Source organism: Halichoeres trimaculatus, unplaced genomic scaffold (assembly GCF_033239565.1).
Source record: "Halichoeres trimaculatus isolate MK-OKI-2021-1 unplaced genomic scaffold, fHalTri1.1 fHalTri1_scaffold_13, whole genome shotgun sequence".
In the NCBI taxonomy this organism is placed as follows: Eukaryota; Metazoa; Chordata; class Actinopteri; order Labriformes; family Labridae; genus Halichoeres; species Halichoeres trimaculatus.
The window spans coordinates 18,036,626-18,051,606 of NW_027437191.1; the positions used below are offsets into that span (position 1 = coordinate 18,036,626).

Sequence of the window (14,981 nt, forward strand, 5' to 3'; positions counted from 1 at the left end):
CGCGTTACAAGGACACTGCAATTAATGCCCGCTCCTCAGAGTTCAGCTCCACAGCTAGAAATCTCCCACGTGGGTTTGGGAAATTATATCAGGCTGGAGTCTCATATCAGGGCTGCCATAAAGATGTATAATCCATCCTGGATATCAGCAAAGCATGCATGGTTGCATTCACTTAGTGATGATGCTCAACTAAATGTCCAACATTAGCAGAAATTTATGGACGATGTTCGTTGGATGACTGACTTTGCAGTGTCCATTAAATGGACAACTTGAGGAGCATTACAGCTCTAATACCGAGTTCACCATTTTAAAAATCCCACTAATTCATGTTTTTCTCAATTTGGACTGAAAGCTGGTGGTGCAAGCTTTGCCAATGTCAAGCCTTGTTTCTACCAAGCAACAACCTCCGATCATCACTGACTATTTATAGGTCTACAGTTTCTGCTTCCGCGGTGAATTGGCGTTGCTCTGCTTCCTGCTTTATCAAAAAAGTAAAAGTTTACGTGCGTGTCCTGATGTGCACCTTTTGTAAAATGTTACTATGCACCATAAATGATGCAGACCACAAGCTCTTTGATTGGTCCACTGAAACAGCAAGCAGAAAACAGAGCAGGACCAGAACCAGGTGATCTACTAATCTTACGGACAACTAGGGCTGGAACGGTATGCCCTTCTCCTGCTTTTAGTTTGCTTTTTTAACCCCAGTCAACTGAAAAAGTTGACTGATGATGATAATAGTGTAATGTGCTTTATCCCAAGCCATATTTTCCCAAAAGATGCACATCACATGTGAGACAGCTTTTAGGTTTATTCAGGGGTAATGACATCATGTTACTAGAAAGTCGAAGACAAACATTTTACCCTCTGCCGAAAAAAAGCAGTAACCTTTTTCCAACCCAGCTTATGAAAAAGACTAAAGAGAAGAATTTACATAAAAAAAAAAGAGTTTTAAACATAGGATTGCAATAAAAAAATCATAAATCAAAAACTCCCGATACTTAAGTGAATCATTTTTTTTCTCCCACCCCTACAGACTACACTGCCTTCGTGTGATTTAGAGGAGTATTTTGGAGCAACATGGGCACATTGTCGCAGAAGTACGTGTTGCTCATCAGAGCCTCAGCCACTACGTTGTTTGGTCAATGCAGGAATGCAAACCAGGCTTCAATCTGTAAAACCATCATCTAGCTGCATGCTCTGACTGCCACACAGTGTTTGGCCGTGTTAATATTTGACCATTTCCTGGGTGTTTCCTACCTTCTTACCAATAGATTATTTTGAACTTAATTTCTGTTTTATTACAGTACTGACACACAAGTCGCCTCCAAGTTTATAAGAGTTTTTAATTTGTCATTATAGTTTAGTTTTAGTTAGTTTTGAATTTTTTTTTCCATTATAGTTTAGTATTAGTTAGTTTTGAATTTTTTTTTTCCATTACACTTTACTTTTAATTAGTTTTAGAGTGGGCTTTCTAGTTTTTATTTAGTTTTGATTTTCGCAGCAAGGCTTAGTTTTAGTTTAGTTTTAGTTTTTCATATCTTATTAACCAGGTGCAGGATTGAAGAAGGTCAGAGTAAATATTTTGTGATACTGTTTATTTTCCAGTCCAACATAGTGCTCACTGCTCAGTCAATGCTGATACTGAACTGTTGGCTGCTGCCTTCAACACAAGAAAATAACATGGACTCAGTATAAAAAATAAAAAAAACGTAAATTATATAAAAATAATGTTAACAAAAATTACACAAAAATATTATAAACATAAATAATATAAAACAATATAATATGAGCTTTAATAATTAGAAACGTGGACTCTGTAACAATAAAGTCAGACTCACATGAAATTAAACTATTACAGATACTCTAATTCATTGCTCCACCACGTTTCATCGCAGCACAACGCACAGCCAGTCAGTGCAGTAAACAAGCATGTCCAGTACGTCGCTGTGATGGTGCCGTACGGCGCTGACAACTGCAGAAAACTGCTGGTAAATTGGTTGAGAAAATATGTCGGATTAATTTAAATCCTAAAGGCTATTAATATTGTCAGAAACTAAAACTAAGGACATTTTGTCCATAATTCTGGTTAGTTTCAGTTAGTTTTGTGAACACAAGATAAAGTTTTAGTTTACTTATGGTTTTTGTTTTCTTTTCTAATTTTTATTAGTTTGAGTTAACTGCAATGTATTTTAAATTTTAGTTTTCATTTTTAGTTTCGTTTTAGTTAACTTTTGCAACCTTGGTCACTTCTGGCTTAATTTCCCTGTTGGTTTGCAGAAATAGAATTTCAAAAAAGCCAATGAGTCTAAAAGTAAGAGCTGTCAAAATTTAGCACATTTTTTATTACACATAAACAGAAACAAATGAACAGTAGCCTCTTAATTTGGTATTTATAACAGTTGATTGTACCATTTAATAACCTATTTGACAGCCTTTTATAATGGGACTTAATTCTTTGTCTGGCGTTAACACAACACTTTCTCTCACATTGCACAACTAGTGAGCATGTGTCAGAAAGCTGAAATAAATTACAGGCTTTGACTGTGCCTGTTAGTTCTGAGGTGATACTTAACAGAAAGATTGTTAATTCAGTGAAGCGGACAAAACTTTTCACCAGAACAGCTTTATTCAGCTGATATGAATTGACCACATAAAAGGCACCAAAAACCACATCATACACTCAGTGAATGCCCAGAGGCAAAGTAATCCACATGAAAGGCAGCTCTCAGACATGCACCAAGTTTTGAAAGGAAAGCAAATGTATCTTGATGGTATTTGATGAGCTAGATCATGCCTTGGCTGCTACAAGCGTGTAACAGTTAAGATACTTATTCTGACATAAATGTGACTGGAACTGCAAAATTGATAGCTCTTGCACTGTTTGTCAACACAGTGAAGAACTGGGATCAACCATTTTACTTACAGCGAAGAATTTTTCCTGCAGTCATGTTGGCATGTCAGTATGGAAAATGTTGTCACAGTGCCAGTGCATTGGTATTCTGCTTGGTGGATCACTGCTGTGGTCAATGAGACGATTCCACTAGAGAATACAATCAATATCTTTATCAGTTACATTACAGTTCGCTTGCTGTGAAAGCAAGTCTATTACATCAGGATGACGCTCTTGATGAGTAATCTAGTACGTCACTTGTCACGCCTTTTTTCCAAACAAAAGCGTACAACACATGCAAATCCACTGAATTCACAAATCCAACAAAACTTCCAAAATATTCCTGATTTTTGGGGAGAAGCTTCAAGTGTGAACACAAAAAGCTGAAATTGTCGTCCTGACAATATCCTGCCGGCACACTGGTAAAATTTCTGAGGGCAAATATTTGGGAAAATATGAGTGAACACGCAGATCCAACAGGATGAATGGAAACTTCTACAGATGTAAGAGAACTGTTTTCAAAACAAGGAAAGCAAAGATGTTTGCACATCTATTAACACATGCTATTGACATATATGTTAAAACTGTCATCACAGTAAAGGTCTCTGCTGCTTAATTCATCACCACGTTACAAACAATATGCAGTGCTGTGGCTTTCACAACATGCTTCTGATGTCACATCCTGCCTACAAGACTTATTACTACTTCTCCTGACTAGACCCCCTCCCTGTTCAACATGCACACTGTGAGGGACATGTGTGAACGAGTAACTTCAGAGCAACTATGGGGAAGAGCTACTGGGAGTTTTTAAAAATGTTCAGGAGGGGACATGTAAAAGAGACAATATTAGACGTATAGATACTGCGTCTAACTAGTAATACTGAATCTTGCCTTATTTTATTTATGCCTGTAAATACTGACTTCTTGGTGCAAGCACGTCAGAATAATACAACCATTTTCTGCAGAAATTCCCACAAATCTTAAGCTCTTTTAGCTCATTTTTGGTCCCCACCACCAACTGTGGGAGCTAAGTTTTCTCACTGTTTCAGTTTTTCATGATTGTGAATTATTTTCTTCTCATTTGTTTATCTCCATGCTTTGCTTGATCTGTATTGATTGTTGCCAGATTTGTTTTTCTTTTTTTTATTATTATTGATTGATTTTATTCATTTATTTTTCTGGTACATAAAGTTACACTTTTCAACTTATTTCTTTATGCACTATTTGCCAGGAAATTTTGATTTGGGCTCAGAAAAGTATGTTTAATCTAATATTCTGTAATCTTCAATGTTGTTTTCTTTTTTCTTTAGCTGCCGTTGCATTGCTCATGCATGGCTGAATAGTGCCTGTTTGGACATGTAGGGATTAGTGTGTGCAAATAAAAAAATGTGTCTATCTATAGAAAAAACATTGCATCCACCATACAGGGACTCAGTTTATTCTTCTATATTTTGTTTTTACCTTGGTACTTTGGTTTTTTTTGTACCCCAAAAAAGTTTGTTTACTGTCTTATGCTACTTTTGCGAGATTTGGATTTACCTTGGGAATATAGTGACTTGTCCTCCAATCAGAAGATTTGTTCAACCTCTTTCTTTATCAATGTGCACGTTCAAGTGGGGACTTAATAAGAGGTGCTAAACAGTGAAGTGGCTCTAAAGGCGAAATAGAAATCTTTGCAAGTGTATGTGAGATAGCTGTTATGTAAAGCACTTTGACTGACTCAAAGGCTGTGCAGTTTCTACAAAAGTGCAGAAATGTTTAGTTTTATACAAAAGTAGAACTTTTAAAACTAAGTCTCAAAGTTGAAATTAAATTAGCAGGAAAACTGCCCATCCAATTATCAGCCGTTATATAAGGCCAAACACCACTGAGCATCAGCACAGGAATGGTCCCTGCACACATGAAGATTCAAGAAATTGCAGCAGCAGGCAGGTGTCAGGCTGTTTAATGAGGGCAGCACACCTACAAGCACCTTGACACAGAATGAAATGCTGATATTGCCATTATTCTGCATCGTGGCGTTCGCTCATTACTGTGTGACCACAGGAGGAAAAAAAAATCATTCACAGACAGCGTTGCAATCATGCCTCTGTGAGAAAAAGATCAATACCTTTGTCCACAGCGAGATACATAAAGCCTCATACAGTTCTTATTAATACATGCTGTGATTCAATATTGCTATTACAGGAATAGCTGCTTGATTGAATTCAAAAATATTTGTTGCTCATTTGTCATGGCTGAAATCATTTGGAATATTGTGAAAGAGTTTATAATGAATAATAGCTGCAAAAGGCCTTTGATTAATTCACTGCTTAGAATCATTTTAATACAACGCTGCTTTGTTTTGTATCAGTATAAAACATAATACCAGAGGACAAGAAAGTATTCGACATAAAAACACTAATCAAATCCACTTGCAACCAATGATTAGGAACAATCTGCGGATAAAAACTTCACAACATATACACCTCTGTCTGATAGTAAGGGCCTGGTTTCACTAACTACATTTTTGGTGCAAGCAGCACCCATGGCCACAGTCCCAGTTTTTTTAGTGCTCTCTATGAATGTCTCACATCCACTTTTATTCAAGAACATCTTACAACAAACAAAACATGCAGATGTATAGTTTCTTGGTGATAACTGCAGCTTACGACTAGGAAGTTGTAACCTCAAAATAGCAAGGCTGATTGGTCTCTTCTCTGCCACTAATGCTGACAAAGTTCATATCAGAAGTCCTACCTCTTTTTAATTTTGATTGGACATTTGGTGTTTGATGTTACTAAAGTCCACCTATTGCCAAGAACTTTTTTGCTTTTAGGCACGTGATTGCTAAAACTGCTGAACATAATTAGCTTTACATAGAAAACAGGCCCTGTCAACATAAATTAAATGGCATGGTGGACACAGGCCCCAACTCAATCAAACCTTGAATAAAATGACCTTGAAATTCATCAGCCATAAATAATGAAATACTATTAAATGTTTTTAAAGTTTATCCTCTAGTATCAAAACTTGCCAGATTACCTGTATTAAATGATGGGACCAAGTGAAACACACACACAGGCATACTCCTCAATTCCATACAGCCACACACAAACTGACCACAAAGCTTTTGACGACAGGTCTGGTAGGGCTGCTATTAAGTGCTCAAGTATGAGCTTAGAAATCAGAGAGAAAGGGATTTACTGGTTACTGAAACATTTTGTCAGAGTAATGCCTCTTCTAGTAACCTCATTGTTCCTTCAAACATGCCAAAGTTGTACTTAAAAGCTGCTACTGTTCCCAAACTTCAAAGAGGGCTTTTGTCACACCAGTCATTGGTTGATTGGGCACAGTTCAAAGGCAAAACTAGCTACAAGCAATGAATGCATTATTAATAAAACAGCTCCATAATACACAGACCATCGTATTGGTTGTTTGTAATAAAATGTAAAGTGTTGAAGCCAAGTATTGATTCAATTTTCTAGTCCTTAAGGGGGCTGTAGTTTATGGTGCTGTTGAACTGCATTGTACAACACAGTGAACTACAAAGATGAGCCGATGTAATTAATATTGCATTTATTGGACATGTTTATTTAAAAAGACATAAAAACAAGCAGTAGCTTGTTCTTGTTGCATTTTACTGTATTATAGAGATTAGAAGTAACTCAATCTTGCTCTGTGGCAAAGGTGTGTTTATTATTTGACAGAGCCAAATGTTTTTAACGTTATGCTAAACAGACAACAGAAGTTACATTTCCAGAGGTAGTCTGGAACAATAACAGTCACAAAAAAACTGTTAATATATTAAGCGGGAAAATCTAATGACGTTTTTTTTTTTTCTAAACGATAGCATTTATAATTGTACCAATGTTTAATGCTAGTTGGTAATAAATTGCCTGATCTTTTTTATTTGATCTCAGGTTGACATTTGCTCACACGACAAAAGCAGCACGTTGTAACACTGTTATGGGTTTGACAACGATAATAGGTGAATCTATTTTTTTTAATGTGCTCCAAACACAACACGATTCAGACAAGCTCTGGAGGTCATACCCAAATTGAAGTAACATCGCGGCAAAGTAACACCGGCTCGGCTGACGTGTGCCTCAGTAGAGATCAAAGCAAAACATACTCACGACTAACAGCGTCCACAGGGACAACTCAACTAAGTCTTAATGTTGACAACGAACGATTTGACTGTACTACTTTACTGTTACTAAATCTTTACAAATGGCGCATGATGATCAATGTAAGAGCGCTCAGGGATATTGTAATAAAGAAGGACTGCAGGGGGAACACACACACAAGGGGCAATATGTCTCATCTGGCCAATTAGCTAGCCTGCTAGCCAGCAGCAGTGGTCACAACAAAATGCTCCTCAACACAGCGCCTCAGTAATGTTAGCTTCATGAGCTACTCACCCCAGCACAGGAGTCCAGTGTGGCCAACAAAACGAGCCACAGCCTTCCGGTAGGTTTGTCAAAACGTAAAAGTCTCGTGGTGAAGACTTTGCTCCGAACAGTCTCCGGACAAGCTTGCGATGCTGCTGCGTTTTCAGTTCGCACAGCTCACAGCACCATTAAAAGCTGCATTGTTGGAGCGACGGATGGACAAACAGCACCGACAGCGCGCCGCAAAGCACTGTGGGAAACGGTGTTGATTAACTGTGCCATTGAAACCACACAAATTATCAAGTAAACTACGCCACCTTGTGGTCGTTGTCAGTCCTGGTGTTGCTTAGTGACGCATAATGAAGTATTGAAAGATTTGGCACAGGTTTATTAAATTATTTATCCAAAAAATATTTTTATATTTTTTAATTTTTTTTTTTTTTTTTTTTTTTTTACAAATTGCTTTGATAGGTGAAAGCATGACATGGAATCGGAGGGACGACAAGCTAAACATGTAGCAGAAAGAAGCACTCAGGACTGGAAAATGAAAAAAAAAAAAAACGGTTCATAAGGCTGCGAGATAACTCTCAACATGTCTTTGATGTAGGCATATGAAGGCTGCTGTATCAATTTAATGTGCACATTTTATGTTATTCTATTACAATTTTGTTTCATAATTTATCTTTATTTCAACTTCTCCAACGGCTCTTTGGATGGCGGTAGCGAGTCCATTAGACGCAAAAAGACCTTCGAGGAAGAAGCTCGAGCAGTCGCAGCGTGATAACGTGAGACTGGAAAATGGAGAGAAAACACATGTCAGCCTTTGCTTTGTATAAAAGTATTTCATCCAGCGAGCCCCCTCCCAAGAAGCCTTCCCTGCAGGTAAAAGGCAATAAGTTAACGTCATAAATGCTGCTTTGACGTTTGTTGCTTTGTGTTATAGAGGCGTCTATGTTACAGTTACATGTGTAGGAACAGTGCTCATGTCATCACAACCTTTAGATTGCTTTTTAGTTTCATCGTTATTAATTAATTGTTTAATTTTTTATGTATAACTTATATTGGTTGTGTGTCCAGTCTTAAGTTTTACCTGCATTATGTTGTAGGTGTCAGAAAAAAAGAAAAAGAAGAAGGAGAATGGCATCAGTAAGATCAACAAACCCCATCCAAAGCCTGAAGGGAAGAAAATGCGAAAGAAGCCCCAGAAAGCAGCTCAAAGGGAGGAGAGCTTTGAGGAAATGACAGAGGTAAGGGGAACAAAATGCAAAGACACAAGATCATCATCAATAAGCTTCATGCTGTTGTTTATTTATTTGTTTGTTTATTTTTGCTTCAGTTGCAGGATGAGGAGGGTGTAAATGGGATTGGTGAGGATCTGGATGATTTGCTGGCTGACCTGTTGAAAGTCAATAACAGCAGGGAGAGAGCTAGCAAGCTGTTCCAGTGGCTCATCAGCCCCATCCCTGCAAAGTCCTTCTTTAAGTACGGATTTATGTTTTTCATAATGCACTGGTGATAATATTGATAGCGTTATTATGGTATGTTTGGGCACATTTTAGAAGCAAGTTGTGTCATTCTGTAAGGGTATAATTGTGACATGTACTTCAGATATTGTTCTATTTCCGTTAAAATAGTAGTCTAAATATTAAAAAAAAGAAGAAAAAGAAAGTATGTGGGCTGTACCAAACTCATGGATTATACATAAATTGGATGTTTTTTTTTCCAATACCAGCTAATCTTAACCTGTTTTTTCAAGGGATACATGGGAAAAGAAGCCCATTCTTGTTCAACGAAAGAATCCACATTACTACAAGGGACTATTTTCCACGGCAGAGTTCGATCGTATATTAAGAAAGGTAAAGATATGACTGAATACACAGAAAGACACTACATTCATCTTAAAAAAAAGCCATTTTATTTTCCTCACTCAGACATATATTTCAAAATCATTAACAATGTATGTCTCAAATAAGAGTTCAATTTTTTGAACTTCATTTTTCAAATGAGGACTCCATGTTCTGAACAAGTGTCCTCTCATAATCAAGAATACTGATATGAAGTCTACATGTAGAGGAGAACACTTAATGTAACTTAAAAACCCTTTTTTTAATGAATACTATGGTATGGATTTTATCTAAAATATGGTCTTGTTTTATACCTGAAAGCTTTGTTCAAGATTTGTTCTGTTGCATGTTGTTTGATAGTTGCAGTATGATTATGTTTCATGTAACAGTCAGCTTTTGTCTAATTTCAGGATGATGTTCAATATGGAGTGAATCTTGATGTGACAAGCTATAAAAATGGCAAAAGAGAGACGCACAATCCACCAGGAAGAGCTCTGCCGTTCACTGTGTGGGACTTTTATGAGGTACAGATTTGTGTATACTTTATATCTGCAGATTCTGCACTGTTTTAATATCTTTAACATCTCTTGCAAATGGACCCTTTGTTCACATTAGCTGAACCAGCTTTTTCTGTGATAGTCATTTAGGTTTCTTCTCACTTTAAGACTTTCAGCACCACTATCATTAAAAAGCAGTTAGAAGAAGGTGCTTGCGTTACGAGTATGAAGGCATTTTGTGTTAAGTACAGCGTATCCACTCATTGCTGATTAGTAACTATCTTCATCTTTGTATCTCTGTTTCCCAGAGTGGCTGCTCCCTCCGCATGCTGAACCCCCAGGCTTTCTCCTCCACTGTGTGGAACGTGCTCTCCATCCTTCAGGAGCAGTTTGGCAGCATGGCAGGAGCCAATGTGTGAGTAACTGTTCTGTCATCATCTCATATTCTCTGTCAAACCATCATTTCATACAGTATATGTCTCATCTTGTCTAGATATCTGACTCCACCTGGGACACAAGGCTTTGCTCCACATTATGACGACATTGAGGCGTTTGTGGTGCAGCTAGAAGGGAAGAAACATTGGAGAGTGTACAACCCAAGGTGAGATGTTATGAGGCAGCACACTGAATTCATGCCAAGTTGTTTTTGGGACATAAACATTATGGAAAAACAGTTAAATGGGTTATGTTTTGCTGTTATCACCTGAGCTAGCGACTGTTTAAAAAGAAGTCCAGGAACATAGTGTTCCATCAACTTCTCAGTATGACTTTTGAGGTTGTATGTTTTTTCCTGACCAGGTATTAAGGGGTTTCAGGTTAAAGAGGCTACCTCATTTTGCCATCCATATCAAATGACACACTAATCATTGCTTTTTAGTACAAATGTAGTTTCAAAAAAGTTAGTTGTTGGGACATTTATACCAAGAAACCCGCTGTTAACTTAGTTTTCTGATGTTTTCCCACAGAACAGAGGATGAGGTCTTACCTGTACTTTCAAGTCGTAAGTTGTTATTTATTTGTTTTGGTCTTTTTTTGTGTAGCCATTCAGCTAAATGGATAATTTTGCCTTTTTTTTTCTTCTCCAGCAAATTTTGATCAGGCAGACATTGGGAAACCAATCCTGGAAGTTGTGCTCGAGGCAGGAGATCTCCTCTATTTCCCACGAGGGTTCATTCACCAGGGCGACTGCCTCCCAGACGCCCATTCTCTTCACATCACCATCTCCTCCTACCAGAAGAACAGCTGGGGGGATCTGCTGCAGAAGGTGATGATTGTGGTCTTATCAGAAATTTACATGGTTCAAAAACAGTTAAAGTTCATAAGCAAAGTTTTTCTTAATATATGGTCAAGCTTATTGAAAGGTTTTACTGCACATTTCCAGATCTGAATGTAAAGATTATGAAACAATTACCCAGTTAATATCTCCATTGAAAACAAAGTTGCAAACCACAAGTACCACTGGATGGTCATTTCCTCAGCTGAAAAGGGACTTGGAAACAAATTCTGTTATAACTACAAATAAAAGTAGAAGCTCTAAACAAAAACTTAAGAGCTTCAAGTAAAAGTCTGTAAACTTTTAAACTGTCTTCCCTGCAGTTGGTCCCTGCAGCATTAGAAGTTGCGATGGAGGAGGATGTGGAGTTCAGACAGGGCTTACCCCTTGACTACCTGACATACATGGGTGTCCAGAACTCTGACAAGGTAACACACCAGTCATTACACACCAGTTATCATTGTTACCATCCTTGGCTTTTGCTGAAATTTCCTCTGTGTTTTTAGGATGACCCACGTAGGACACAGTTTTTCTCCAGAGTTGAAAGTCTAATGAAGAAGCTAACAAATTACGCCCCAGTTGATGCTGCTGTGGATCAGAAAGCTAGAGACTTCCTGCATGACTGCCTTCCTCCTATGCTTAGTCCGGGTATGTGATAGTTCTAATCTATTAAGGAGAAAGTGATACTCCTGAATTTCATGCTTTTCATTGTAAATATTTTATTGAATCTCCCACAGAGGAATTGGCCAGCAGTGTTCAGGGAGCACCTGCAAGGTGGGAGCAAGGGCAGGTCAAGGATGCAGGTGCCCAAATCACAACACAGACCCAAGTTAGACTTCTCCGTGCTGGATGTGCCAGGTAATGCATCGATATGTGCAGAATTAAGCTCCTTGACTTTTTAAAATGTGGTGTGGTCTGTGACACAGAAATATTAAACTATTGATTTATGAGGTGATACAGTAGGCTTTCTATTTCCCCAGGTTATGTAGCGATGGAGAAGCTGTACATCTTTACTACACAACTGACAACTCCAGAGTTTACCACAAAGAGGAGCCCAAGAGCTTTGGAATACAAACAGAGGTATACAGACTGTTTTTTTTTATGTGTGATGAACAGTCATTTTCTGAAGGTCGTCACCAGTATTAACTGCCTTTTGTTCTTTTAGCACACAGATGCCGTTGAGTTTCTGATCCAGTCATATCCCAAATTTGTGGCAGTAGGAAGTTTGCCCTGTGAGTCAGCAGAGGACAGGGTATGTTCTGCATTTGTATTTTTTTTGCAGAGATGTAATAAAACTGCACAAGAAGGCATTGTTTGTCTTGTTTTGTGTACAGATCTGTATTAAAAGTGGATGGTTCTACAGCTCCCCATGGTAAAGCCATAACGTTCAGAGCTCCTATTGAGAGTTGTGCCATCTACATTTACATACCGTTAATGATTGTCAGTTATACTTGGAAAGTGAAAATGGTATCTTTGAAAAAAGTGTGCAAGCTTTCCGGCACAGAAAGGTTCCCCTACTCTCTGTAGACTTATTAAAACAAATGTTGTGTTACAGATATCCAGTCTGATTAACATGAGTGTCTTTTTTTCCTTCTCCAGATTCCCTTGGTTGAGCTGCTTTTTGAGAGAGGAGTTATCCACACCGCAGAACCCCTGTAGAGGCTACAAACTTTTCAGTCATGCTGACTGCATGAACAGATTCAAATTTCTTTTTTACAAATAAGCTCTTGGATGCAAAACACTTCTTGTCCCAGGTAGACTTCTTTAGCTTGACTGAAATTTTCACTCTGAGAAACTCATTTGAGCTCGCTTTGAAAAGAAACAAATAAACCAGCTTTTGCAAAAATGAAATTATGTCATCATGCACTGTGCAAAGACAACCACTTAATTTTCAAATGACTTTGATGACAAACATGTTTATTACTGGTTGATACAACTCATAAACAGAAATACAGAAGTATTTCTAAATATATAGGTTTGACGTCCACCCATCAGTCATACGGGCTGCACTCCAGGTTGGGACGGCCTACTTCCAGGTCACCGTCTCATCAGGCTTCAATTCCCTAAAGAGAGCAAAAGTCAGAGGGTTTCATTAGCTTATAGATTTCAATGAGCAGGGGTTGTCTCATATTAGGAACATTTTTTAATTCAACAGATAACTATTTACACACTTTTCCACAGTCCCATGATTTTTGTTTTAACTTCAGACAGCACGTTAAACATATGAGGCTGGAATCTGTATTTTGTTTCAAACTGAAACAGGTAACAACTCATAGATGTTTAGGTTTGCCGAATTTAAGTACCAGAAAACTGAACTGCTGAAAAACTCAGTGTCCCTGTTGTTTTCATTTTGCACCATCATCTGGCTTCATATCTTCAAAAAAGCATTGAAATCATTTATTTCTTTTGGAAAATAGTAGCCAAAACCTTTATTGAAATGTTAAGTTAATTTTAGAGCCAAAGGAAAAAAGTTCATTGCTAGTTACGGTATTTTGTTTCTTGTTCAATAAAAAGCACACAGGCTTTGTGAAATGTTAGTTTGCCAGAAAAACACAAATCATGAAGTCGTTTTGTCTCAAGTTTGACGTTTATGGTTTTCACTAACACAGTACCTCAACATAATACCAACAAGGGTGGAAGTAAACAATTACATTTACTCCAGTTCCTGTAAACCTGGCTTGAAAGCATCTGTTGCTGGGTTATAAAAAAGTGAAAGGTAACATAGTGTACATCAGCCACATGACTGTGGTCTGACTGGTAAAATGTGAGCAACAACCTTATCTTTATCAGAACAAGCCGTCCTGCAAACTGGACATTTCATAGTGAACTCTATTTACAGCAGGCTGTGGCTTGATGTAGGGACTGTCTATATCATCAATGACAACACAAAATATTCACTAACCTCATTCAAGTGTTTTTTAGATCAATTTCTTCACATACTATTGGTGTCCTATTGGTTATTCTTAAACTATTACCATCAGAAAATGTGTTTTGACATTATGTGGAGGTCACATCTTTCATCTTTTCTACCCCTCACGCCACATCTCCTGATTTAAAAATGAATACACAGCACTGTATTAAATTTCAATGGAACTGTTTTTTTTTTTTACTGCTTAAGTAGGTTTGCAATTTGGTACCTACCTGCTGTACAAAGCGCTTTTATTCCTGAAAAATGTTAGCTCCTGTTCCTGTAGTCTGTCCAGGTACATTCCAAACAAAAAGCCAGCGGGTACCAGTAAGTTCACCCAATGAGTCCGGGCGAATACCGCGAAGTTCACCATGGTTCCTGCAAAGAAACACAATAAACACGTACCGTGTTTTAGATTGACGTTTACAGTGATAAAAGAAAAACAAAACGATGCTTTCAAAATATACAGAATCAAACGAGTTGTTTGTGATACTGTAAAGGCAAAAAAATTCACACTACAGGTTAGACAAATCGTTTGAATCTTTTTCAGCTCATCTCAATAGGATCGCACTTCTACCTGCTTTTAAGAACTACGTGATTTAGTTCTTCCTTTGATCAGTTTGTCTCAGTGCATCTGTAGAGTATGCTTACCAAAAGTAATACAGGAGTAGAGAACTCTTTACGTTTCACTGTTACGTTTCCTGGGGTAAACATCTCCGTAATTTCATTGCTGATACGGAACAATTCCCAACCTTATTGATTTCATATCTTAAAAAACAGCAATGCATCATATTCTGATATTAAACACGAACCTGTAGTGATTGAACCACAACCTGCACGTCCTAGCTAGCTAAACAGTTAGCTGGCTCGCATCGATGATACATCTTAGTTATTTTGTCGATGCAAATTTCTTTCTCAAATAAACGTTAATTTAATTTATAACACTTGACATATTTATGAGCACTGACATAAACAAGAGAAATGCACAATATCGGAATATTAGATATATCACCTTGTGTATACTCAGCCCGTGGCCTTCAGATCTTCACTAAGCAGGCAGAGGACATTGGACCCTACCATTCCCACATCAGGGCGGTGTATTACAGTTATAAACAGTTATATTACCTAATGTTTTTATTACGTGTTTTTTCTTTTTTGAGCACCCAATACAAATAAAATTATTATTATTAGGGGAA

At 37.7% G+C, this 14,981-nt stretch overlaps 3 protein-coding genes across 4 annotated transcripts in view; 1 reads left to right on the top strand and 2 right to left on the bottom strand.

Annotated features, from left to right (window-relative positions):
- extl3 (exostosin-like glycosyltransferase 3) overlaps positions 1-7,489 on the bottom strand; it is a 44,477-nt gene extending 36,988 nt beyond the window's left edge. Inside the window, exon 1 of the mRNA XM_074685191.1 lies at positions 7,294-7,489. The gene's annotated coding sequence lies outside the window, so the exon portion shown is untranslated. The remainder of the gene's footprint in view (positions 1-7,293) is intronic.
- Positions 7,490-7,986: 497 nt separating this feature from the next.
- On the top strand, positions 7,987-12,709 carry riox1 (ribosomal oxygenase 1). Its single transcript, XM_074684558.1, has 15 exons — positions 7,987-8,145; positions 8,370-8,510; positions 8,600-8,745; positions 9,020-9,119; positions 9,518-9,631; positions 9,913-10,019; positions 10,098-10,205; positions 10,570-10,604; positions 10,690-10,868; positions 11,201-11,305; positions 11,384-11,525; positions 11,615-11,735; positions 11,858-11,957; positions 12,043-12,129; positions 12,477-12,709. The coding sequence occupies exons 1-15, from the start codon at positions 8,062-8,064 to the stop codon at positions 12,534-12,536; spliced, it is 1,629 nt and encodes a 542-aa protein (XP_074540659.1). The 5' UTR covers positions 7,987-8,061; the 3' UTR covers positions 12,537-12,709.
- Positions 12,710-12,771: 62 nt separating this feature from the next.
- On the bottom strand, positions 12,772-14,877 carry ndufb1 (NADH:ubiquinone oxidoreductase subunit B1). Of its 2 annotated transcripts, none has more exons than XM_074684559.1 (3): positions 14,798-14,877; positions 14,019-14,163; positions 12,772-12,940 (listed from the first exon to the last, which is right to left on the bottom strand). In XM_074684559.1, the coding sequence occupies exons 2-3, from the start codon at positions 14,156-14,158 to the stop codon at positions 12,904-12,906; spliced, it is 177 nt and encodes a 58-aa protein (XP_074540660.1). In that variant the 5' UTR covers positions 14,159-14,163; positions 14,798-14,877; the 3' UTR covers positions 12,772-12,903. The 2 variants fall into 2 exon arrangements, with proteins under 2 accessions (XP_074540660.1, XP_074540661.1); XM_074684560.1 differs by lacking the exon at positions 14,798-14,877 and adding an exon at positions 14,598-14,764.
- Positions 14,878-14,981: the final 104 nt, after the last annotated feature.